The sequence below is a fragment of the Arvicanthis niloticus genome, chromosome 15, assembly GCF_011762505.2.
Source record: "Arvicanthis niloticus isolate mArvNil1 chromosome 15, mArvNil1.pat.X, whole genome shotgun sequence".
Classification (NCBI taxonomy): domain Eukaryota; kingdom Metazoa; phylum Chordata; class Mammalia; order Rodentia; family Muridae; genus Arvicanthis; species Arvicanthis niloticus.
In genome coordinates, this window is record NC_047672.1 from 72,812,450 (window position 1) to 72,840,400 (window position 27,951).

The window sequence follows — 27,951 nt, forward strand, 5'->3', positions numbered from 1 at the left end:
TTTGAAAGAGGCCGACCCTTCTCTAGCAGCTAAGAGCACCACCACCATGAAGCTCAGCCTCCACTGGTGCAGCAGATGAGATTCTCAACTCTCCTTCTACCCCTGGCATGGCCACATTACTGTTGTACCACCCACCACTGTGCAGCAGGGTCCTTACCTCAGAAGGCTGTTCTAAAGCAGTATGTGTATGTCTTTTGATTGGAAATGGTGAAGTTGATGTATGATTTCTTGCTAGTTGCACTGTTGTTATAAGGAATGCTAAAATTGTTCATTACCATTATGCTACTGGCACAGGATAAAATGCATATCTAAGAGATTCCATACTATTGCTAGAGTGACTATATAGGCAATACATACATTAGAACTAAATTATTTTAAAAGAGAAAAAGAAGTTTGAATTAGGAAAGAAATGATTAGGGACAATTTCCATTATGGAAATGTGTACTACATTTTGAATACTTGTAAATACACGGTAGAGTAATTGATGCTCCTTAAGTGGGTTTCCCTTGATATTTTAGTATACAGCTCATTGGAGTTCTTTCTTTGAAGGAGATTGGACATACCAGGCATCTGTAGACTTATCATACATGCACATTCATAGACAGACTGCTTCTCCCATCCATAGACATAGTACTGCTGCCCTTTCCTCTGGTTAGAAAATTAGGGTTCTTGGGCCCGAGTCATGTTTAGAACCTAATTGCTCTCTCAGCTTCAGACACTTGGCATGTTGTAAACGGTTGAATTCTTAGAATGGTCGGTAAACAAGCCCTGATTATTCAGAATAATAAAGAGCTTAGCCAGAACTGTCAATATTTCCTGGTATCACATGCTGCTTACGTGTTGATTGTATATGAACTCTGTATTTATATCTCTTCTTCTCAGGTTCTCCATCCACATTAATGACTGAATTTGTGAACATCCCAAATATCTTACCCTGGTATGATAATATCTGACCACTCCTTAATTTTTGTGGAGTTACAGTCTTATATTTCAAAACTGGTCATAAAAATTAACAAATTTGCACATTAAGGAAATAAAGTAAAACTGGTAATGTATTCATTCCCCCTCTACTGAGAGTGAGGGTGTGTATGTTGGTGTGTGTGCATGCCTGTTGATAGGAAAAAAAGTAATATTATGTTTTTAGTTTAGCAAATGGAGAAATAACTTCTGAGTTTTTCTTTTAATTGACCACATCCAATATGCTTTTTCCTTCTAAATACTAAATATCCTTTATTCTTTTTCCCAGCACATGCCCTGAGTTGCTAGCGTTGTCACCTCTTAAAACTACACCAGCTTCTATCTGGGCTCCTTGCCTCCAGGCTGCTTATACAAAGGCACCAGCATAAACCTTACAAACTGAATTTGATTCCTGTTTTGTTTTCTTTTTGTTTGTTTGTTGTGGTTTTCTGCTTATACTTTAATGAGTTACACTATCTAAAGAACCACCTCTCCATTACATAGCCTTTCTTGTAAGGCCCTGTTCAGTCTGACCCCATATTCGACACTTTGTTTTTCTCCACCCCATTCACAATAAGTTGTTTCCTCTCTGATGTCATATATCTTTGTCTTGCTGCCGTACAGTGTTCTGCCACTGTTGAGTTCATTTATGTTTCATGGTCTGACCCCTTCATGGCATGTCTCAGGAAGTTCACACTTTGCCCCCTTTGCTCGCATGTCCATCCCCTCTAGAATCAGAAACATGTATCCACTCGTGTTCTTGGGGAGCATGCACACTTAAGTGCTGCCATTTACTGTGTATTATTCTCCAGCTTTCATGAATGTGTAGACTTTTCCACACACAGTGTTCCTAAATGAATGACTTCCATTCTTAGGTGTACTTAGGACCTTCCTAGCCATTAAAGCTTACCAACCAGTTCCAGGGATTAGAGGCATTTCTGTGTGTGTGTGTGTGTGTGTGTGTGTGTGTGTGTGTGTGTGTGTGTAAGTGTAAAAATCTAAGATGAACAGTTAACTTATGCTACAAACCATCACAACCTTTGATACTAACCAATTATGACACTTGCTGAGTTGTGTGGATTTCGCACACTGATACTTCATATATTAAGTTTATTTAAATAATATATTTGGATCGTAAAGGATTTTCAGAACAGTTAGAATATGGGGTATTTTCTAAATCAGTTGACCTACATACCATCCTATAAAGGTATAAAAATAATGAGCCTGTTAAAAATTAATTATAGTTGTAAATTGATTTCCTTTTGTTGGCAGAAAGAACAGTTTATTAGCCCAGGAACAGGTTCACACTGTTTCTACATTAAGCATTTCCAGCTGAAGCTTGTTAGTGACTGCCTCTCAGATTAAGAAAAAACCCTCACTGTGGTACATGAACTCTATTGTTAAGGTATAAATAAGCAGCTCATCTCCTTCCTGAATGAGGACAAAGAACATAGCGTAGATGTACTAAGCAAGTGTCACATGGTCTCATTGAAGACATACGTCAAAAATACTGTATAAAGAGAGAGGATTTTATTTTTCAAATTTTCTTTGTGAATATATCAGGAGGTAAAGGAAAAAGGTTATATACTTCAGGTTTTAATATTAAATATTTTACTTTTAATCAATACATAATTCAGCATATTTATGGAATATAATGTAAAATTCAGTGTGTACAGTGTACAATCGTGACACCAGAACAGTAAGCATCTGTTTGCTTACATAATGACCATTTATTTCTGTAAGAGATCTTTGTGTATGTCTCTTCTAGTTCATTATAAAGTACCTAATGGAATGTTCATTCTCGGGAGGATGAGAGAGGAGAAAACAGGCTAACACTAAAGTGTCTTTGTAAAGGGCAGTCTCAGCAAACCATCTCTACAGTCTGCAGCACCTAAAGTCAGACACTTTTTGGCTAAGCACTAGTAATATAAAGTAGTCCTGACATGGAATGCATAACCTGAAGTTTTGTTTGAAGTCCTCTAAAGTATTCCTAGTAAATCCCCAGGATGGCATGTGTGTTGTATTCTTTTTTATTGGACTTAGACATTAAGTAATTGAGACTTACTAGTTGTCCTTAGGGGGCTGATTGGGAGCTAAAGATGCCCATCATCTTTTATGGTATGCTTTCTGAGGTTTCCATGTTCTGTGAGCCAGTTCAAAATTTCCTTTTTAAAGATGTATTTATTGTATGTGTATGCATGGTAGTGTACATACAAAAGACTAGAAGAGCAAATTTGGATCCTATAACTGGACTTACAGGTTGTGCACCTCCCAGTGTTCTTGGAGTTGAACCCTTATAAAACTCTTATAAAAGTAGCAAGTGTCTTAACCTCCAAGCAGTCTCTCTGCCCTTCAGAATTCTCTTTTTCTTTTTTTGCAAGAATAATTTGCAATTATTTTTATACTAGAAATTTTTCTATTAATATACTTTAAATCTAAGTGGTCTCTATAGCTCTTAAATAAAAACCAACCTTTTGTCATTTTGAAGAATAGAAATAAAAGGTAAGAATTGGGGTGGAAACACTCAGGTTAGGGTTGTATTATAATCCTCCTATAGTATTAAAAGAAAATAATAATGTTTTGTAGCTCCAGACTCGGACAGAGTTGTGAAAAGCAATGTAGATTCACTGCATGGAGTGGTTGACCGAAAGCTCTCCTTGAGGGCAGGCTTCAAAACCGTAACCAATTGTGTTCCTTTAAGTGGAAGATCTTACATGTTTAAAAACCAACTCCAGTGCTACATCACTATCAAAACGATTGCCTTCCTTCACTTTCCCACCTAAGGCTATATTGTATCTGAATGTTTTAAAAATCCTGATAAATACGGTCCAACGTGCTTTAATTTTAAGAGATTTTTGTATCTTCATAGATTACTTAAACATTTTGAAATAACAATAAAGGTTTTTAGGGTCTCTGAACACCTTATCAGTGTTTATATTCTCTTCATTCAACATTCTTTCTGGATAATTATACATTCACCTACAATTGTAAATGGTGATCCAGTCCTTGTCTTCCTGTGTGCCCTTCATTAACTTCCTCCAGCAGGGACATTTTGCACAAAGTCCAGCTACAAGTGTCCCAGTCAGGAAGTTGGCATCGATGTAGTCTACTGATCTTATTCTAACTTCCCCACTTTACATGTACCCATTGGCTATGTGATTGGGTTTGTTTGGGGTTGTTTTGTGGGTGGGTGGCAAAGCGTCTAATTTTTAAAATGTTTGTTTGGTTTGGGTACTAAGGATAGGACCCTGAGGACAGTACCACCAAGCTATTCCTCTCTGCATCTATTCATCCTTATATACAGCTCTACATTTGGTCATAGATAACAGCCTCTCCTCTGTGGGTTTGCATATTCATCACCACCACAATTAAGGTACAAACCATTTTCATCATTATAAGGATCTACCTATTTTCCATTGACAGCTATACCCTTAAATTTTCCTTTCCCTCCCCAGTCTGTGGTAGCTGAGATTCATCTTCAGAAGTTTGTGCTCATGTGCAGGTGTGTGTCCCTTTGTGTATATGTGGCAGGTGTCTATGCCAGAAGTCAGTGTTGGGTGCCTTCCTCTGTCACGCTATTTTATTCTCTGAGGCAGGAGCTTTTACCATTTGATTAGACTAGCTGGGCATCAAACTCTTGGGATGCCTCTGTCTTTACACTCCCCAGAGTTGTGATTGCAGGTGCATATTGCCATACCAGCTTTTTGTGTGGGTGCTATGGAATCCTAATCACCTCTTGGGTCCCTTATGCTTGTTAAACAAGCACTTTGCCCACTGACCAATCTCCCCAGCCCCTTTCTTTGTTTTCATTGCTTAGTGCGCTGTGATGTGACTGTACTAGTTTTTAAACATTAACCCATTTGACATATACATTCTTTCAAGTATTTTAGTTTGGAGGTGGTTGGTGGAGGGTTTTGGTTTGACTTTTATAAATGAAGCTACTCTGAAATTTGGTCTGCAGATTTTTATATGAAACTGTTCTCTTGTCATGTACAGTGACTAAATAGCATTGGCGTAAATATATGATGCTGTTAACAATTTTTCATCAAATATTAGACACAGGATGTGTTGCATTTTTCTACCTACTTCCTTTTCTTATTCTTTTTCTTTTTGATGCTTTTGTTCCTTTTATACTTTTTTTTGAAGAATTTCCCTTGGCTATTCTTTAAAGGTGGGTCTGCCAGTGGCAAATTCTCTAATTTTCTCTTGTTTAAGAATGTCCATTTCCACTTCATTTGCAAATGATAGTTTTGCCAGACACAGACTTCTCAGTTCATTTTCACAGCACTGTCTTCTGTCCATGGGGAGACTAAGGCTGGCCATAAATCTGGTGTTGCTGGCTCACACACTGCAGTGCTAAGCCTGGCTTACTTTCTATTGTTGGACAAGGAATTTCTAAGTTTTTACCTCTGTTGTTCCTCGGGGCCTGACTTTCTGCATTGGCTGCAGTCTTTCCCCTTTCCTCAGTCTTCTTGGTTGACCCTTGTGTTAGTTACTTCCAGGTTTCCAGTTGTACTCAACAGGGAGAAGCAGTGTACCTGAATCTATGCCATCTTATTGGAACTGGAAGTTTCTCTAGTTACCCTTTTCTAAACCCTGTAAGCCTTTGTTACTATTTATTATGAAATATATTCAGGATAATTCAAAGTTCAATTGAATGACAAACCTACTGTAAACTAGAAATGCTAAAAATAGATTGCCTGTAATGTTCAAGTAGAGGGTGTTTTGTTGTTACTGTTTAGTGAGCTTTTCACCAACAAAGATTAAGTCCTTCTGAGATGTTAATTTATAACCTACATACTCTACTTTCTTTTTCTTGTTGAAACTAGAGAATGTATGAATCAATTTCTGCTCCTAGGAGTGTAATGACAGAGGTGACTCTTCTGTATATCTTTCTTGGGTATCGAATTTGTCAGTTAACCCTGAAGAGCTAGATGAGAAAGCCCATCTTGTCTTTGTCTTATGCGTGCCTATACAGGTGTGCTTGAGTAGACAGGGTAGCCTCTGTGTCACGAAATGTCTGACATGTACAAACTGACTGCCTCAAGCTTTAGCTGTAAGCATGGAGACATGCTCTTCTTGGGTTGTCATGAATATTTGAAGTGAAGGAAGAAAAATTATTTTCTGTGATGTTGTCTTTGAATGTTCACATTCTAGAGTAAGTGCACAAGAGTTTAATGGATATATAATTTTTAAAAATATAGATATTTAAGGATGAGATAATGGAAATGGTAAATGTCCTTATATTTATGCAGAAATAGGAATAATTTTTTACATTTTTCTAAAAGTCTTGGTTTAGAATTTTGAATTGATGTGTTTGAGATTTAATTTTTTAAATTTTTTAACAAGGTATTCTTAAAGTGTCAGTGTATGTTTATATTATTTTATGTAACAGATATTTTCCTGAATTATGTATTCATATGTTACTATTAGTTTTCATATGACAAGATTGTGGAATGAATGACCCCGAAATTATGCTTTTTGTATACAAAGTTTAGATGGACTATTTTGTTTAGCTTTGAATGTTTTAATACTAGCTTTCTTAAAACAGCCCCCTATCTCCCTAAAAACTGATATCATCATTGAAGTCATATTTTAGAAGTGACTTTGGCTGTTAGCTCTTGACATGACGTTACCATGCTGTTGCACACCTTACATGATTGGCTTATAAGCAGTAGACCTGAAAGTGATGTCAAAGTGGTTTACGTGTTCCAAGCCTTTGCACGGTCACTGTGACTGTCCTGTACGTGTAAGCTTAGATATCTGAAAACATTTTTGAAAATTTAACCTAGCTCAGTTAAAGACACATGTTATGTTCATCCATGAAAATTGTGGGTGAAGAATAATAGGCAATGTAAGAATCTAATTAAATATGAGATAGTATTTAATTTATAGGAAAACAGAAGTTATAAGAAGTATAAGGAAAAATCACTGGCACAGTAAGAGGTAATTAATGTTTCTCTACATTAAAAGAAGTGCAAAGTAGACCAGCCCTTTATAATAAAGGAGCTTGTACAAGTTTCAAGCATTTTAGGAAGTGAGTCCCTATGGAAAACAGAAAGGACTGCAGTTAATTTAGTTTTGCCATGGGAGAATGTGTTAACTGTTCATTCATTTAACATTCTATTTAGGACAGGCGTTAGCTCACTTGGTAAAGTGCTTGCATGTATGAAGAACTGGATTTGTTCATCAGCACGCACTAAAAGCAAAAATACGGCTCACATTTGTGATCTCAGAGCCTGGAAACAGGCAGATCCCTGAAGCTCGCTGGCCTACCAAGCTAGCCAAACTGATAGATAAATAAGCCTTGGATGTTAAGAAGAGAGACCCTGTCTCAAAAAAAAAAAAAAAAGATAAAAGATAAATGGCTTCTGAGGAATGACACCTGAGTTTATCTTTGGCCTCCACATGCACACATAGTCAAGTATACTAAACACACACACACACACAGAGAGAGAGAGAGAGAGAGACAGACAGAGAGAGAGAGAGAGAGAGAGGAGAATCTACACACATTCAAATAATGTTTTTGTGAGAAAATGTTATATTTTAAATCATCTGTTAATAAAGCAGGACTCTTCAGTGAGTACCCATCACTATTAAACTAGGTTTTAGTGAGTATACACATAAAAATGTGGGTGTACAAACTTTATAATGCTTGTATGTTTATGGACTAATACCACTGTAAGTAAATAAAGGTATCATTCAATCTCATTAAATTTTCTCATAAAAATTTCCTTTCATTTTTAGATTACCTCCCTAGTGACTCTACAGCTGTTAGCCCTAGTTGGTCATGAAGATCAACTTAATGGACCAAAATACAAATGCACAGTTTCTCTAGATTTCATCAGAGCTATTGCACGGTAAGTGTAGATTATCTGATTATGTAAAGTGTCATAGTTATGCAAATTATATACTAGCTAAAATATCCTTTCTAATATAATAAAAAGTTAGTTAAACCAGAGAAGATCGTTTAAGTGCTAAGACTGAATAAGTTTCATTGCAGCATCCTCTAATCTAGTTTACCAATGATGTAACATTAGAAGTAGTAGCTAATGAGTTAGATGACAGAAGAGAATTGACTGCAATACTTTATATAGGAAGGTTGGACTCCAGAGTTCAGTGGCTACCAAAGCCCATGTGTATGGAAGCATGACACTTTAGACCATAAGGCATCCTCTTCCACATCAGCCCTCCTGCTCTCAAGTGACAGCTTATAACACACACTGTCAAGTGCTGACTTGAGCTCTTGTCTCTCTCCATCCCATGTCTACAACCTTCTCCAGTTCTCTTCTTCATGTCCTTAACTGACTCTGGCTATACTACTCCTCTGTAGCTGTCTCTCTAGTGGCGGCAATTTCTTCTCTTCAAGCTGAATCCTACAAGTCTGTTTCCTATCACAAAATCATTTCCATGACCTCCTCCTCTTTGCTTGTTCTCCTTAGGGATGATTACACTGCTTTAGGCTCCCAGCCTTGACAGTTTAGGTGTTGAGGAATTAAGCGTGCAGTTTGTAGCATTCTCTCCTGCCTACTAGATTCCTGATTTAAACCATACATCCTAATATCTGTGCTCCCTCTTTTCATGCTTCATTCACAAGTATTGAAGCCATCGATCTAGAATCCTTTCAGTGCCATTACTGCTAGAGGCCTCATGTATTTCCCTTCTAGTCTATGTGGTGGGCATGGGGACCTTCCCTGTCTAAGGAGATCTTCGCCGGCCTGTGTTCAGAACTCCCCCTCCATTTCCCTAAAGGGCATTCCTCTCAAGCTGCTTGTTTTTTAGTGACAGTTAACATAACCAACCCCTCAGTTCTTAAGCCCTCTTCTAGAAACCATGATTCCATGGTGCTGGTTTTTCTCTTTGTTTTTTCCACTGTGTTTTGCTCAGGTCCATTTGCCAGCCTGTTCTCTCCACCTGACCTTTTAAATGGAGTTAGTTGTTCCTTGAGGCTTGATCCTGGCATCTTTTCTCATAATGCACTTTTCTCTTAAGCAATTTTAGCTATACCTACAACTTCAACAACCATTAATAAGTCCCATTATTGTTAAAGGCCATTTCATTTTCATATTTCATATTTTTGACCTTTATTAGACATTACAGTCCAACTCAAGACTGAACTCAGAAATTCTAACCTGTTTTCACACAACAAACAAGAAAAGAAAGACTGATCTTTCATTCCTGTGTTTCCTATTTCAGCAGTCAGCACTGTGGTCTGCTGTGCTGCAGAGGCCTAGAATTGGGAGTGATCTTGTTGTTCTTTTCTGTTGTCCATGCCTACTCACTGTTCTCTGAGGTCTGTAGTTTTTCTGTAGATCACACATTGATGACTTTACCACTCTATGATCTTCTGTCGATCTGTAGGAGCCTATAATCAATTTTCTCCGTATAACCCACTGCCCTCACTACAGTCAGGACCATCTATGACAGTTAGCTTCACTCTACTAATAGCAAGTCTCTTGTGTTTTCCTACATATCATTGGTCTTCACCCTGTGGGCTCACTTGAGCCTTTTATAGTTTTTTACATCCACCATTTTGCACACAGTTTTTCTCCACTTATATTTCACTGTCAACTTGTATTTCTGAAGCCTTTCAGACATATTGTAGCTATCCTCACCACTTCCTCTATCACTGGGAAGATGCCATTTTGATTTGTTTATCAGTGTAAATAGTTAGCTGAGTAATTAGAGTTCATCTTCCTGAAGATAGGTCCGTGGGGTGGAAAGCACAGGACATCTTTGTGTCTAAGCTGCCCTGTCATCAGGCTTCTGTGGTGCTTTCATCTGCGTACGTATTATACAAATATTGCAGATACTCTTACCCAGTTCAGTAAAACCTTAGGTAGGAGGGAACCATGTGGATTTGTTTTGGAGGTGACATGAAGAAAAAGAGCGAAGTCTCACTCAATTGAGGTGTGGTAGAAGGAAAAAGTCCCTCTGATAATTGTCAGAGAGGTAGCTGGGCCTACTTTGAGGCATCTGTGCTGGCCTAATGTGCTTTTTATTGCTCTGAGAGAGATCATGGCCAAATGCAACCTGGGGAGGAGAGGCCTTGTTTGGCTCACACCTGATCACACTCTATCCATTGAGGGAAGCCAAGCAGGGCAGGAAGTAGAAACTCATGCAGAGACCATGGGAAGCTCTTCCTACTGGCTTGATTTCCATGACTTATTTTACTGCTTTTTATACCAACAAGACCACCTGCCTAGGGGTGTCAGCACCACAGTGGACTGGGCCCACCCATATTAATCATTAATCAAAAAAAAAAATACTCTACACACTTATCTATAGACTAATCTGGGAATTTATATTTTTCAGTTGAGATTCCCTCTTTCTAGATGACTCTAGTTTGTGTCAAGTTGAACAAAAAAATGACAGCTAGTCAGCAAAGTAGCAGAGAACAAACTATTAGCTCAATCAGTAATTTATATTGTTAGGAAAGATACTGTAGAATTAAGAATTCTACTTTGAAGAAAAAACATAGGGAAGAAGTCATGGTAGAGCATAAGCAAATAAAGTTATGTGGAGTTATATGTATGTAGAACTCTCACATGCCTGTAAACTAAGGAAGCTCCACAGTGAGGGTAATCAGAGTCCTGATTTCATGAGGAGCACTCACTTGGATGGTCAGCACTTGCAGGCCAAGACAGGGCAGACCAGGGCAGACGCCACATTCCATTCTGCTTCAGTATTGTTGATTGGAAAGTAGACAAGCTCAGCAAGCACAGCTGTGGCTTTTGTTCTATGCACTTAGCATTCATGATCCTGTTGTGTACTAACACAGTGCTTGGCTCTCGAGACCCAGAAACAAGTATGACACAGCTACAGCTTGTGTGCATTTATGTAGTTAGCGTTTGTTTTGAAGACATGAATCTTCTTAAATGCTGAGAAAAAAAATAGAGGAAAATTAACAATACAAAACAAAGTAAATTTAAAGCACAAAATGTTTGTTGTGCTGTGTAAGCCTGGGATGTAGCAAGGAGTTGATCAAGCCCAGGGTGAGACAGCAGTGAACTGTACAGGGCAAATCCAGATGCTGACCTTAGTAGCAAAAAGATGAGGAAATTCTCACCTGATCTCTTCTGGTTTTTTCCGTGAAAGAAGAGGCAGAATTGTGACCAAAGGCAGAAACAGTAGCAGCTTTTACTGAGAACAGTATGAAATATTGGAACCAGCGGCTGTGGGTATGGAAGCCACTGCGCACAAAACAAGCAGCGTGCTGAGAGGGCTTGGAGTTCCTGACCTTGAATTTACAGTGGCATCGATCTGTGAGACTGTGATCTTTACCAGCAGCATTCCATATGCTCGATAGATACCAGGGCTACGGAGAATAATAACGGAAATCACATACTACGGGGGTTGCCAGACGAGTTCAGTAGATGCTAGCAAGTGAGCTTTTGGTGTGATGAACTGTCCGAACTGGACAGAAAGGAAGGCAAACCAGCCAGGGACCAAGAGTTTCATGCCTAACACATAAACACTCAGTATTTGTAGGTCAGAATAAAATGAAGGGATCTGTAATCTAATTGTACCCTAGGTGCCCCCGATACTTGAAATGGAACAAATAACATCTCAGTAGATATGTTCTGAGAGGAAGAATATTACTGAGTATATTTATTCTGGGTGTTTACAGATGAGAAGACAAATATGTAGTGAGATTACAGGTCTTGGGGTGCAAAGGAAACCAAACTCCATGTTAACTGTATTTGGTGACTAGGAAATGGTGACAAGGTAGATAGAAGGCTGCTGACTGGAATGGGCTGGGTCTCAAGGGTAGGGATCTTACACAAGGACACCAACCTCACCTGACTGAAATGTCTGACATACATTTGAGAGATGAACCTTTATTAGCAAGAACTGAAGAGAAAACTGTGCCCTTCAGGGAGAGCAATATGTTAATTAATGCCTAGAATGAAAGAAAGGAAACTGACTGAAGACATGAAGGACTTACAGACAGGAAGCTGCTTCCAAGAAAAAATCTGAATGTGAAGTAGAAATGTGAAGAAGACATAGAACCAGGAGCTTTGGGGAGGAGACTATGGAATAGTCTTACTATGCAGCAAGAGGTAGGCATTTGCAATTCTCCATAGTCAATGGAAAGACTGCACTGTACCTCAAGGTTGGAAGATAAAATTTGTTATTGACAAAAGTTGACAAAAGAAACAGATTTTCAAAACTAGTCACAAAGTATAAAAGCATAAGACAAAAATGTGTTTACTATTAGTAAAATAATTGATAAGTTGAAATAAAAAGATATAGATAAAACTAAGTCCTTAAACGTATGTTATATGGTTTAGTTCTGATTTTATAAATCCTGATTTAAGAGTTACCCATAGGAGGGCTGTGGAGCCAGCATCTCAGTGAGTAAAATATTTCCATACAAGCTTCAGGACAAAGGTTCAGGCCAGCAGAACCAGGCTAAGGCAGAGCAGAAGGGGCATCTGCGTGTAATCCTAGCACATGAGAGACAGGGACATGATGTCTGGGTGGAGCTGGCTAGCTAGGCTAACTAGAATTGGTAAGGTCCAGGCCTCAGTAAATAAAGTGGAACCTGATCAAGGGAGACACACAGTATCGATGTCAAGCCTTCATGTGCACATGCCAGCATGTGTGCACTAATATACATGCAAGCCTGCATACACACATATATTCCACATATTCATAGATACAAAAAGAATTACTCCTAGAGTGTGCCCTTCCCCCAGGCCTGAGCAGGCCTGCAAAGTCATTTACCACAATAGACCAAGCAACAGTAGGACCTAGGAGAGGCATTGCATTACCAGCCTTGGCACCTTGGAGCCTTCTACCTGAGCTAAGAAGAATGGATTGCCTGCTGAGCTAGCCTTGACACCTTCCAGACTGCTATCTCCTTGCCCAGCCCCTGGGCTGAACTGAGAAGAGACCCGGGGGGTTGGGGGGGGAGCTTCCCCTCTATATGTGAAAGCAAATTATTAAACTTTGAGCCTTGATCAGAATACTTTGTCTTGGCCCCACGTTTCTCTCGCCCTCCATTCCCGTTCATTCCTAGGCTTCCTCTCAGGAGAACCCAGTTTCCCATAGCTGCAGGCAGCTACACTAGAGAAACTGTCATCCACATTGTGTTTATCCTATTTCTTTCTAGCTGCTTACTTTAGAAAATAATTTGTGTTTCATGGGAAACAGAGTCTCCTGCACTGTGTATGTTGTCTGAAGTCTTAAAATTGTATTTGTATGACTCTAATGTGCATCTAAACTCAAGAAAGGCCAGAAGCAATTGCAAGTGTAACGTCTTCATAGACTAAAGCTTTCTTTAACATGGTTCGTTTGTCCGTGGTTACTGTGGTTGTATGCACCCTGGTATTTGATATTGCCACTGTGGTCATGCTGTTGAAATTCTAAATTGTTTCAGAAAATGTATGGGGTCAGTTGGCAGGTCACCTGTTTGTTGAGAGCTGGGGGGACCATAGAAGTAATTGGACACCTTGCTTAATAAATGTTGCATAAAGTAGTGATCTTACACATTCAGTTCCCTGATGACTTAGTTGTTGGGTTTTGTTGTTTGTTTGTTGATTTGGGATTTGGAGGGGAGCTATCAAATCTTACAACATGGGCACTGAAGAGCAGTTGCTGCTCTTGCAGAGGACCTAGCTTAGGTTCCCATCACCCACATGGCTAGCAGCCCATACTTCAGTTTCAGTGGATTCTCTGCCCTCTTCTGGGCTTTAGGGACACCACAGATAAATCTTTTGTTTAGTTATATGTGTGTGTGCCTGTGAGCTGCTATGTGCACATGAGCGCAGATAACTGCAGAAGACAGAGGTATTGGATCCTTGAAACTAAATGTACAGGCAGTTGTGAGCCAACCAGATGTGGGTGTTGGAACTCTAACCCAGGTCCTCTGCAAGGGCTCTGTTTTTTCTTAACCACTGAGCCATAACCTAGTCCTAAAAATCTTTCAGAAAAAGAAATTACACAGTATGATTTGCTTTCTTAGGGATGGTTTACTGACAAAGTAGAGACACAGAATACAGTGAATTGTCTGTAAATGAATGCCTTTTTTAGTTGCTTAGGATGTTTAAATCATACCATTTATTCTATTAGTATTTTATTGTATAAACGATGCCACAACAACACATTTTTACTGAAACATATAAGGGTCCTATCACAAAGTAATCTGTTTTCATTTGTTTGGACAAACATTTTTCAATGGTTACTACAGCATAGTTGTAACTCTGTGGTCTCCCTGTGTGTTCTTGACTCTGTGTTCTCCCTGTGTGTTCTTGACTCTGTTCTCCCTGTGTGTTCTTGACTCTGTTCTCCCTGTGTGTTCTTGATTCTGTTCTCCCTGTGTGTTCTTGACTCTGTTCTCCCTGTGTGTTCTTGACTCTGTTCTCCCTGTGTGTTCTTGACTCTGTTCTCCCTGTGTGTTCTTGACTCTGTTCTCCCTGTGTGTTCTTGACTCTGTGTTCTCCCTGTGCATTCTTGACTCTGTTCTCCCTATGTGTTCTTGACTCTGTTCTCCCTATGTGTTCTTGACTCTGTGTTCTCCCTGTGTGTTCTTGACTCTGTTCTCCCTGTGTGTTCTTGACTCTGTGTTCTCCCTGTGCATTCTTGACTCTGTTCTCCCTGTGTGTTCTTGACTCTGTTCTTGTGTGTTCTTGACTCTGTGTTCTCCCTGTGTGTTCTTGACTCTGTGTTCTCCCTGTGCATTCTTGACTCTGTTCTCCTTGTGTGTTCTTGACTCTGTGCTCTCCCTGTGCATTCTTGACTCTGTTCTCCCTGTGTGTTCTTGACTCTGTTCTCCCTGTGTGTTCCTGACTCTGTGTTCTCCCTGTGCATTCTTGACTCTGTTCTCCCTGTGTGTTCTTGACTCTGTGTTCTCCCTGTGCATTCTTGACTCTGTTCTCTCTCTTTATTCTTGACTCTATGTTCTCTCTCTTTATTCTTGACTCTATGTTCTCCCTGTGTGTTCTTGACTCTGTTCTCCCTGTGCATTCTTGACTCTATGTTCTCCCTGAGTGTTCTTGACTCTGTGTTCTCCCTGTGCATTCTTGACTCTGTTCTCTCTCTTTATTCTTGACTCTGTGTTCTCCCTCTTTGTTCTTGACTCTGTGTTCTCCCTGTGTGTTCTTGACTCTGTTCTCCCTGAGTGTTCTTGACTCTGTGTTCTCTCTCTTTATTCTTGACTCTATGTTCTCCCTGTGTGTTCTTGACTCTGTTCTCCCTGTGCATTCTTGACTCTGTGTTCTCCCTGAGTGTTCTTGACTCTGTGTTCTCCCTGTGCATTCTTGACTCTGTTCTCTCTCTTTATTCTTGACTCTGTGTTCTCCCTGTGTGTTCTTGACTCTGTGTTCTCCCTGAGTGTTCTTGACTCTGTTCTCCTTGAGTGTTCTTTTCTCTATGTTCCCACTGTGTACTCTTGACTCTGTTCTCTGTGCATTCTTCGTCTTGTAGATGTATCTTCACATTGATCATTTTATCTTCCCATCCAGTAGACCATTGAATAATATGCTTTGGAATATACAGATTCTTTTAGGTTGGTGTTAGTTGTTTTTTTAACCTAACTTCTTCAGTACTTTTTGTTTTCACCAAGGACAAAACAAAAAACCAAAACAAAACAAATAAGCAAAAATAAGGCATTAAATCTATTTTACTTTGTTGACCATTCAAAGCCATCAGGGGAATGTATTTAGAGAGTTGTATAAATACACCTTTTCTCTTCCTCACGGATGAGTAAGTCTAGCCTGCTGTTTCTAGTTTTTCTCAAGACTCTCGATAAATCAGGTTGTAAGGATATTTTAAGATCATTACTATAGGGACTTTATTGCCAGTAGGTTTCAGAGGTAAGTGAAAGGACTATGTTGTGACGTTATAGCCACATCCTTGTGTCTGAGAGAACTTAATTGAAATGATCACTGTTTTGCTGCTTAGAAAGGTTCAGTATTTCTCAGGGAGGCACTTGTTAAAATAAACATATTCTTCAATTCAGCATTGGATATCTCAGTAGACAGAATATCTCACAAATCGAGCTATTTTTAAATGTGTTTCAAATTCTGTATAACTCCCTACCCATATATTTAAAAAATATTTGGCATTGTCAGTCATTTGTGTAGAAACTTTTTTAGAAAGTATATAACAAAATGATAGACAAAAAGAATAATGATGATAGTTTAATAAGTAAGAATGTGCAATTAGTGACTCAAAGGCTGTTCTCAAATGGATTATTATTTTTGCAGAACTGAATACTTAGGGCTTTAATTTTATACTTATTGCTAGATCATTATATCTAATTATTTTGACCATTTATTCAAATAATAAACCTCCAAGTCTGATTATTTATAGTGAAGAATGAGTTTGGAGAAAGGAAAATAATTATATGTCTCTTCCTCTGTTATTTCATTCTGCCTGCCATCAGAGTATAAAAATACACATCTCTGTTGTCTGCTCTATCATATTCTTATCATATTCTTGGATCATACAGATTTAGTTGAAATGTGCACACAGGTCACCGCTGCTAAAGACTAAAGACAATGAACACTACACATGAGGACAGATGAGCTGTGCTAATATTATGTGATGATAAAACAGGTGTTGGGAGATAAACAATGTTCTGAAGCAAACAAGATTTAAATACTTCTGTATCTCTAATTACTTCATTCTGATTATTAGGCAGAAAGCAACTAGCTATCAAATAAAATCTAAACTTCGTACAATATAGCTCAAATACAGAATGTTGAGAAGCTCTTACTTTTTGTTTTGTTTTAAGTAATTTCTGAACGGTTCAAAAATGGTTTAAAAGTTGTGTTTATAAGGTACATTTAAAAAATGAGTGCTGTCCCTTTCCTGGTGCATCTGACAGCATTGTCCAGTTGTGAATTGCTTCCCACGTGCCTTGCAGTCATTCAGAGCTGAGCAGCAGAGAATGAGGATGCTAACATGCTATCTGTTTTTGTTTCTAGGACAGTGAACTTTGACATAATAAAATACTTGTATGATTTCTTGTGAAAACAAGCTTCAAAGCCATATGGACACTGTGACAATGACTAAGCCAAGCTGTGTTCATCCAACTACTCAGCTGCCCAGGGAAAGGAGCTCTTTGGCTCTATTGGATTTGTCCAAACAGGTGCTGGCCCAGCATGGAATCTGATGAAAATCCTCTGATTGGTCTGGGTAGATGTGAGCAGAAGACTATTTACCGGGGGCCCAGGAGTATTTGGAAGCAACGTGTTAATTATAAACAGCAGGGTTTGAGCACAATCTGTTCCACTCTTAATGATGTTATCTTAACACTGAAATTGCCTGAAACCCATTTACTTAGGACCGTGTTTTGCTCTATGAACTATCCCCTGCGTTTTGAACATGCCAGCAGCCCTTGTTTATTTGCCCAGCCTTTTCAGTTCCTCTCCACAGGAGCCTCTGCTGGCTCTTGCCAAAGCAGATTTCCTAAGGCCACTATTTTAAAAGTATATGATGTATATGCTTATCTTTCCCCCTAGTTTTCTCAAATACAAGGCAGCTTGTTGATTGTACACACAGCAACTTTATTTCTAACTCTGCTTGCTAACCTGACAGTACTGGTCACTCTTAGTTAACCACCGTTAACTACCATGGCTTTTTATCACCATATTGTTTTCCTTCCTTTCTTTTTTTCTTTTGAGTTCTGAATTTTGAGAGCTCCACAATAAAATTCTTCCTCTTACATTAACTATGTTCTTTGGTTCTGAGTGCCTTACTTGTTCATATTTTCTAAGTTGTTTCCTGTTACCATTGAATACTTGAAAATTGAATGGGTTTAAAGAGCTTAATTATAATCTAGTTTAAAATTTGGTGTTATTTTACTCTTTCATTCTATTTTATGAAGAAAAATTCTCATAGCCAGCATTCCTAAGTAGGAAGCCTTTTAATGTGATTTTCTGACCCTTTCTTCTTCAAAGAAAACAAGTATTTCTGTCTCACTCTTATTTTGAGGTAAGGAATACAAAGAGGAGGAATAAAATTGTGTTTTGCCTCCTGAGTAAGAAGGGAGCTTTTCAATCAGGAGGACAGTACCACAGCTAGTGAGCTATTTCTTCATGTTATTCCAGGAAATTGTTGCCGTGCTTCCCAGGATGTTTGGTGAAAGCAGTACCTGGGAAGAACTGAGCACAGTACAGATTCACACTTGGGTTTCCAAAGACCGAGATTTATGGAGAGTAGACAGGCCTGCAGGTACCAGTTGAGAGCAATGCCTCCTGGGACAGATGTGTAGATAGCCCTATAGGTAACAGTTGAGAGCAATGCCTCCTGGGACAGATGTGTACATGGCCCTATAGGTAACAGTTGAGAGCAATGCCTCCTGGGACAGATGTGTACATGGCCCTATAGGTAACAGTTGAGAGCAATGCCTCCTGAGACAGATGTGTACATGGCCCTATAGGTAACAGTTGAGAGCAATGCCTCCTGGGACAGATGTGTACATGGCCCTATAGGTAACAGTTGAGAGCAATGCCTCCTGAGACAGATGTGTACATGGCCCTATAGGTAACAGTTGAGAGCAGTGCCTCCTGGGACAGATGTGTAGATGGCCCTATAGGTAACAGTTGAGAGCAATACCTCCTGGGACAGATGTGTAGATGGCCCTATAGGTAACAGTTGAGAGCAATTCCTCCTGGGACAGATGAGTAGATGGCCCTATAGGTAACAGTTGAGAGCAATGCCTCCTGGGACAGATGAGTAGACAGGCCTGTAGGTAAGAGCAATGTCTCCTGGAACAAGTGGTTTTGGCTCCTACTGTTTTCCTACACAGATGCTGAGTCATGGTTCAAGCTGCCATGTGAGGTAGAAACAGACACCAGAAAGGAGAGCAGCTGACATATGAGAAACTGAAGGTAAGAAGAGAAAGGGGCAGTTTCTAGAGTCCACACCATAGCTCCTCAGCACAGCTGGCTACCTGTCTCCTCTATAGCACATTTTCTGTCCTGAACTATGTCACACCATACTGCCAGCCCTAGAAATGGCTTCCCTCAATGATACCTTAGTTACATTTTCCCTGCCCTAAGTGGGCCTTCAGAAGTTTGCTGTTTTGTAATTTACTTTCTAATAGCTTTGCTAATGACTCAGTAATATGATCAGTTTATTTAAATGAAGACTAATAGAGCTTAATGTGCATATTAGCATTTTATCAAGGGTCATCTGCAAATGAAATCTCTTTAGAAGATATATTTCTCCAATTAGAAGAAGAAATCTAACAGTGAAAATTATGCTAGCTGGTAAGCCAGATACTTCTGCTAAGGAGGCAGCTTATACCTTCTACTCTACCTTCATCTGAAAGGAGTGTAGGTGATAGTGATGACTACTGTGGGTTTTTAGGTTTTCTTATGTAAATCTTCCACTTTACACATTCCTTAATTTACCAAGAGCCAGACCACACAGCTAATGGCCACCCTCCCCTCTTCCTTCCTTGTCATTAACTAATGGCCACCCTTCATAAATGAGGACATTCCTTTTCAACAGCTCCAGAAAGGACAGTGGCATACCAAGCCACACTACATTAAGCCTGAAAATCACAGAAGGACCACGTCTCCATAAGGCACCACGTAGGACTTGCTCCAAAGTGACGGAGGCAGGCTGCCAGCTAACTCACTGTGCTTTGTAGCCCTAGCCATGTTATTTAACCTTTTTGTGCCCCGTGTTTTTTTATTGCTGTGCTTGGGATAAGTGTCACAGTGTTCATTAAAAGCTTCGTCACCAGCCTGGAGCACTATTGCAAGGTAATGGAACCTGTAACCTCCAGTAGAGTGGGAAGAAGCTAGGTCACTGAAGGGGTGACCTTGAAGGTGATGCTGAGACTGTACCGTCTTCTCTGTCTTTGCATCTTGGTTGTCATGAGTGAGCAGCTTCCTTCACCACAAATGCCCTTCTGTAGTACTGCTCAGCCGCAAATCCCAAAGCAGTTAGGTTAGTGACTTGAACTCTGAGCCAAAGCTCTCAGTGTGAGGTACAGTAAACCTGTTTTTTTTTTCAGTGGTCCGTCCAAGGTATTTAGTTACAGTAATGCAAAGCTGACTGATGATTGTTGGAGAATATACTTCACTTCACAGAGTTGGTTCACATAATTAATTAACCTGATAGACCTAAAGTAGGTTTGTTTCAAGTGGGGCAGATTTGCCCACCAGGGAACATTTAGCATTTTCTATAGATATTTTAGTTTGTCTAGTTGGATCGCTTGTAGGGAGCAGAGAGGCTAGGGATGTTGCTAAAAATAGTAAAATATGCACTCTATATTAGAATTAGTTACCAAAATGATGGTTGAGAGAAAGCCCCAACTCCATATTTCTCGACATCAAATGAAACCTCCAGGACCAGGAAGGGGTTACAACTTACTGAGTTATTGACCAAAGAGACGTCATGGAAACTCCTAAACAACTAGGCTATTGCCAACACTATTGGTTGTTTCCACAAACTGATGGTAAGGCCCTATTCCTGAAAATAACACATAACTCCCAAACAGAGAAGTATAGCTGTTGTCTGCCTAAGGCCCTTCTCTCCTACTGACTAGGATTCATGGTATTAGAGGGTATCTTGCATGCTACTGGAGGAAAAAATGTAAACACTAACTGAGCTACAAAACATTGAGTCTACAATAGTGTCCTGCCTTCAGTATACACTGGTAGAACAGTGACACAAAGCTTATGGGAGTGACCACTCTCTAATTGCATTTAATTGACCATGACATGGCCATGGTCCATTCATGAGATGGAATACAGGAATACATGCCTGACACTGCTTGTATAGACAAGATAGGTCGTGGGCCTAAGGGAAAACCAAGTACTATTTATTGTTCTACTAAAGGTATGTAGCAATGAGTTTTAAAGACATTGTGCTATAATCAGATCAGTGCATTGCTCACCCATCAATAGAGAAGTTTCCCCCCTGCAATAGATGAGAAGAAATACAGAGACCCAATATAACTAGACAAAGCAGAGAATAAGAGACCTTGAAACACTTGGTCCTAAATGATTGTCTTCATCAAATTCTTGTCTTCTTAGAAGAAGAGATGGGAAGATTGTAAAAAACCAGTGGAAATGGAAGACACCAAAGAAACAAGGCCTTCTAGATAGAACAGGATTGATGTACATATGCAGTCACAAAGACTGTGGCAGCATGCACAGGGCCTGCACAGATAGGATCCCACACTGTAAGGGGATGCAGACACAAGCCCCCCATCCCTAACCCAGAAACCATCTCCAATTAATAGTTACTCACAAAAGAAAAATTATTTTTCTGCAAAGGAATCTTACTGGGTATGCAAACCACACTTAAGGGCAGGTCCTAGCCCAGCAGTTAGACAAATAATACAAAACAAAATCAGTGGTATTTTTGGAGGGTTTGTGGGGTTTTTTTTTAATTGATGTTTTTTTTGGGGGGGGTCATAATTTGTTTTTTTTTTTTTAATTCATAATGCTTTGTCTCGTCTCCCCTTTCTCCTCTTAGTGTTACCTGTCCTCATACAAAGGAATCCTGTACCTCAAGAAATTATTTCTTAAAAAGTTGGAGTTGCTCATGGTCACAGTAGCATGTATCTTTATTTTTAGACTTGAAGAGTTATCTACTTCATGTGTAGATTTCATTTCTTGCTTTTCAGGATCTAGTAAGAATGTGGAAAGTTTAACTAAGAGATCAAATCAGAAAACAGGTAACCTAGGACTGATTGTTTGCCTTCAAGTGTAATGACTGTATATTCAATAGATGAAATTAGCCAACTGCTGATATGGGTAATTAATATTTTCTAGGGAGTGAAAAACTAACAGAAGAATCTGGTCAACATGTACCACTCTGTTCGTGCCATACAGAGAAAAAGCAATGTACCAGGCCCAGGACCAATCCATCTTTATCATATTAAACACCCAGCAAGGCTTCAACATAGTAGACTACAGGAAAGGCTGTGTGTGCAGTCAGCTGTGCCACTTTCTCCATTGCTACCTGAAGCCTCTCACTGTCATGTACCAGAATTGTTTGTAGTTCACACCTTACCCATGAGCAGAATGTTGGGTTGGACGCAATTAGACAGAGACTGTTAATTCAACTTCATCTGCATCTTGAAAGTTTCATCTATACATATTGTTGACTATCACATATGAATAGTGTTGATAATTTTGCATGTAATTTCAGTCAGTCTGCTGACACAATTTGCTTTCAAAAGTGCTTAGTAGAGCACAGAGAAATCTTTCCTGTCAAGATAGCAACATTTTGTTCAAATTTGCCATTAACTGCCCTGAATACACAGTTAGTGCTCATTTTCCAGCAGTGGCATGCATTCATGAGACACTGTGAGGAGTAGGGATTTGGTAGAGCAGGGAAAATTATAATCATTCATTTAACTGCATGTTGATGCATAGTAATGACAGGACTTTTCAACAGGATTCCAACTGTTTGAGTAAATAGCAGTAGCTTTGGGATTGTGGGGAGAGCCTGGGCTTTAGTGGCATTAAAGATCTAGGGTTTGGAAGACAGTAACCTTTCATTGCACTTTCAAGAAATCATGGGTCTGATATAATGGCAGTTTTCATCATGTGGCGTGTATGCATAAAAACGAAATACCAGTTACATGCCACACCATGCATTACATGCAGGAGTACCGTAGTAAGCAATGGAAGTGGATTTAGACAGCAGGTGCTAGCACTGTTGGTAGAGCCATCCTTAGAAACATGACCTCCTGGGGGCCACTAAGCCTGTAGAGTAGAGATTATGGGCTCAGTTTTGAACATGTTACCATTGAGAATCTTGTGTGAACTAATTACTTGGATCTATGTTAGAGAGAAAACCATCAGGATAGATGCAGTTATTTTATGATTTAGATGTGTTAGTTTTCAAAGCAATATCCATGTCATGATTAGGGAAAACCATATAGAAGATAGCCACGAAGCTGTGACTGTTCTTCAAAAACTGTAAATTACTTATACTTTTTGAAATAATAATTCTGTACTACTTGTTTCTCTCCTCACTCTCTTCAGCTCTTGAGGTAATGATAAGAAACTAGTAAGGTCTATTTACTTACTTATGGCCCCAAAAGGAAAAAGCAAACCCAGTTCCATGGAGAATCTTAGATCACATGGCTGTTCCCTGTGCTTATTCATCTTTCTTATGACTGGGTGATGGGCTGGGAGACCCAGCATGCTAACACAGAAGCTGGGCTTTGGTAGCATGCAGCACTTTCAGATGGGCAGTAGCTAGACCTACTCTCACATAGAAGGAAAGCAATTAGACTGATTTGATGATGAAAGAGTTATAGAAGAATTTGTAGACATACTAAGTTACTGCACAGAGCATAATATGCTAAAATAGAAAAGCATAAAATAGTATGTCATCTCAAACTTGCTATTGCTATGGTGGAGTCAGCAGATTCCTGCTACAGTCACCAGGTTCCCCTCCCTTCCCAAACAGAGAGGATACAAGAAGATCACCATTGTTTAAATGTAAATATGTAAGGAAAGTGTGTACCTGAATGACTTGGGAGGGTAGAGGGTGATGTGGGAGTCCTAAGAGGTTGATACAGAAAAGGTTATTTGTGGTCATTCTTTTCCATGGGAAGGTGGGGCTCATCTACAATTCAAATTTTAAATATGAGGGCTTCAACTATTAAGTTATCAAATGATAATGCTATAATTTTAGATAGTCTATGGGATTGAGAAAAGGGAAAGTATATAAATATAATATATAAGTATTATATTTATATATTGAAATAAGGAAAGCATGTGAGAAGTACTGACCACTGACCTGTTTAAACCAGGCCTGTGCTTTTCCTTTGTCTAGACTTGCTCTTGGTTCAGGCCAGGGGCTGCAGCTGAAGCTTGTAGCTCTGCAGTGACTCTCAACTGAGATTCAGTCTCAGTAAGGCATGGGCAACAGGTGGAGATCCCATGGGGATCAGTTGTCATGGGAATCTCATTTTTAGATACTTACAGAGATTGGAAGAAACTGCATTCAGTGTAACATACTCCTTGAAAAGACTTGTGATTTGCAATGCTGAGAGCACATAATAGACTTCCACAGCAAGATGTGGAAAATTAGTTCCAGAATGTCATAGCCTTATCTCACTAGATTTGAGGATATAATGAATAGAATTTTTAGATATGTATATTAAGATAAAACCACATGGGTTTTTTTTTTTTTTTAAATGCCCCTCGTAAATTCATACATCTAAACGTGTACTGATTGAAACACTGATCTCCAACAACAGCATACTGAATAGTGGGCTGTGCTCTGGAGGCCAAGATTTAGGTTAGGATTCAAATGAAGCAGATTTGTAAACCCTCCTCAAGATAAATGGTACATTTGTGACTTGATAATTCTGATTGTAAGCAAGGGCAGCAGCACTGAAATTATAAATGAAGGAGAGAAGAATCCATAACAGAAAATAGCCAATAATAATTAAAAAAAAAACAAATAATAACCAAAGAACATTAGAAAAAATGGTACTTATTAGTCTTTCTAGGTCTGACAGAGTAATTTACTTTCAGGATTATCCAGCTGTGTCTTTGATGAATTCAGGGATGTCACTTATAGACACTGTCTTTATAGCCTTGTTCTACTAAATATTTCAGTTCCTGGAGGAGACCCAGAAACTGCAATGCCACAGCCTGTGCAGGTGAGGGGGATTTGCCTGTCACCTTCCAGGAGCACACTGATTGTATCAATAGGTGGGACAGGACCATAGAGTTTTAAGTATAATGTGAATAATAATCAATCCGGTTAGTTCTTTCCCTTCAGGATTTCATCTCACTTCAGGTAACAGTATACCAAGCTCAGTGATGAGAAATTTCAATGAGGACGCTTACTTGTGTTTTTTGATTATTCCCATAGAAGCCTAAACAAAATACAGAATCATGGCAAGCAACTTTGGTGGAAAGTAGGGACTGTTTAGAAAAGTCAGTCATATTAGGTAACAGAGTCTGAAAGCAATCTGCTGTTGTCAAATGAGATAGAGCTCTATGGTTTGTGATTGTGCCGTTTCAGGTTTTCTACTGTTTGACTTGCGCTTACAACAGGGAGTCATCTTTAAGATAGTATTTCTGGCAAAATACTTTGCCAATGGTAGACTTGGGAGTTGTCAGTTTGTGCACTATAAGGGAAGTCATGGCCATCAGTGATGTTCTACAGAGAAGAATAGTGAAATGAAGGGAAGCCCAGTATATCCAGAGATGTTTACATCGGGGACACCAGTGACAACATCTGTATCTGAAACTAAGCATGTGTGGAGGTGGGAAACACCTATCATCTCAGCACTTGGAAGGTTAGGCAGAAATACACTGAGTTTGAGGCTAGCCTAAGGTACATAAGGATACCCTGTCTGTCTTTTTCTGTGTCTCTGTCTCCATCTCCTTCTTTCTCCTCTTTTCCATGTGTGTGTGTGTGCACACACACACACACGCGCGTGCATACACACTAATAAGGTACACAAAGGCAAAATGCATATATTAAACCTAACAAGTAGGTTAGAGGAACTTGAGAACATCCTCAGTTTAGGTTAGTTAGGAGGCACAGTGCAGGGACTTCGAGATGAGGGAATAAGTAGTAAAGACAGAATCTTAACTCCAAGGGAAAAACTGCTGTTATCAGCACCACTGTCCCATCCAAATGAGTTATACATCAGGTTTCCTAATACCTTAGAGTATGACTTTATTTAAAAGTGGAGCTAATATTATAAAAGTAGTTAAGATGAGGTTCTTAGAATGAGGTACAGCCAAATGTCACCAGTACCTTTATAAAAGGAAGAATTATGGCATAGATGTAAATTCAGGAGAGTGCTGGGTGAACATGAAGATGGCAGCCACCACACAAGGAGGGAGGCTGGGGCATGTTCTCTCAGAGCACTCGGAAGGAGATACCTGTCCTGGCTCAGCAGCAGACTTCCATCCTCTCCAACTCCCCATACAAACCCATTATTGATTTAACTGACCAGTCTGCAGTGCTCTGCTACAGCTACCCTAGTAAACTTAGAAAGACACCGGGTTGAGAAATGCTAATCTTGCCTTCCAGTCTGGGCCAGAGCACTGAGCAGATCTTGGGTGGCAGCTCTGCCCCCAACCTCCAAGAACCCAGAGGAAGCAGGGATCCCAGGCGCTCTAACTCAGGCAGTATCTTAGGTAAGCAGACAGCAGGGCCCGCCCTAAACAGGGAGTAACTAGGACCCAGGAAGTCACTCCCGGCCCGGAACACTGGTTCCTTCCTGTCTGGGCCAGAGCACTGAGCAGATCTTGGGTGGCAGCTCTGGCCCCAACCTCCAAGAACCCAGAGGAAGCGGGGATCCCAGGCGCTCTAACTCGGGCAGTGTCTTAGAAACTAGTTCTCAGATCTGAGGCCTGGATCAGACCTCTGCCAGGTCTGCTGTTGTGTGGACCCCGGATTCCACCTGAGACATACTGGAAGGTCCACTCAACCCAGAGCCACAGAGGAACAACTGAACTCAGAGCATCAGACAACATATCCTGAGATATCCTAGAGGAGACACTGCACCCAGAACAGCAGACACCTAGCTGGACTGCTACCTTGGAAGCACCATATCCTGAGGCATCCTAGAGGTACCACTGTAATCAGTGCAGCTGGAAAAGATCACAGAGACATCTGGACCCCTAGAAGATCAGACACAAGTTAGATAACTGGAAAGGCAGGCTTCAGTCAGAGACAGCAAGTACAGGCAGCACTAGAGTTAACCAGATGGCAAAAGGCAAGAGCAAGAATGTAAGCAACAGAAACCAAAGTTACATGGCATCATCAGAACCCAGCTCCCCCATCAGAGCAAGCCCTGAACACCTCATCACACCAGAAAAGCAGGAATCAGAATTAAAATCACTTCTCATGATGATGATAGAGGGCTTTAAGAAAGACATAAATAACAGTCTCAAAGAACTTAAGGAGAGCACTGGTAGACAGATAGAAACCCTTAAAGAGGAAACACAAAAATCCCTTAAGGAATTTCAAGAAAATGCAACCAAACGGGAAAAGGAATTAAACAGAACCATGCAGGATCTAAAAATGGAAGTAGAAACAATAAAGAAATCACAAAGGGACAATACCCTGGAGATAGAAAACCTAAAAAAAAGATCAGGAGTCATAGACACAAGTATCACCAACAGAATACAAGAGATGGAAGAGAGAATCTCATGTGCAGAAGATACCATGGAAAACATTGACACAACTGTCAAAGAAAATGCAAAATACAAAAAGCTACTAACCCAAAATATACAAGAAATCCAAGGCACAATGAGAAGGCCAAACCTAAGGATAATAGGTATAGATGAGGGGGAAGACTCCCAACTTAAAGGACCAGTAAATATCCTCAACAAAATTATAGAGGAAAACTACCCTAACCTAAATAAAGAGATGTCTATAAATATACAAGAAGCCTACAGAACTCCAAATAGTTTAGACCAGAAAAGAAATACTTCCCGCCATATAATAGTCAAAACATCAAATATACAAAACAAAGAAAAAATACTAAAAGCAGTAAGGGAAAAAGGCAAAGTAACATATAAAGGCAGACCTATAAGAATTACACCAGACTTCTCACCAGAAACCAAAAAAGCCAGAAGATCCTGGACCGATATCATACAGACCCTAAGAGAACACAAATGCCAGCCCAGACTACTATACCCAGCAAAACTGTCAATCATTATTGATGGAGAAACCAAAATATTCCATGACAAATCCAAATTTACACAGTATCTCAACACAAATCTAGCACTTCAAAGAATAATTGGTGGAAAACTCCAACACAAGGAGGGAAACTACAACCTAGAAAAAGCAAGAAAGTAATCTTCCAAAAACCGTAAAAGAAGGTAGCTACACAAACATATCTCTACGGATGTTAGCCCAAAAGCTTGGATTAGCGAAGACTCAACTCACAGACCACATGAAGCTCATGAAGAAGGAAGACCAAGAGGGGATGCCTCAGTTCTACTTAGAATGGGAAACAAAAATGCACAAGGGAGCAAATAGGGAAACAAAACATGAAACAGAAACTGAAGGAGGGGCCATCAG

General features: G+C 39.7%; 1 protein-coding gene across 1 annotated transcript in view; it reads left to right on the top strand.

Annotated features, from left to right (window-relative positions):
* Orc5 (origin recognition complex subunit 5) overlaps positions 1–17,638 on the top strand; it is a 54,903-nt gene extending 37,265 nt beyond the window's left edge. Inside the window, exons 13-14 of the mRNA XM_034519733.2 lie at positions 7,705–7,817; positions 16,893–17,638. Coding sequence (XP_034375624.1) covers positions 7,705–7,817; positions 16,893–16,938 — 159 coding nt within the window. The 3' untranslated portion in view covers positions 16,939–17,638. The remainder of the gene's footprint in view (positions 1–7,704; positions 7,818–16,892) is intronic.
* Positions 17,639–27,951: the final 10,313 nt, after the last annotated feature.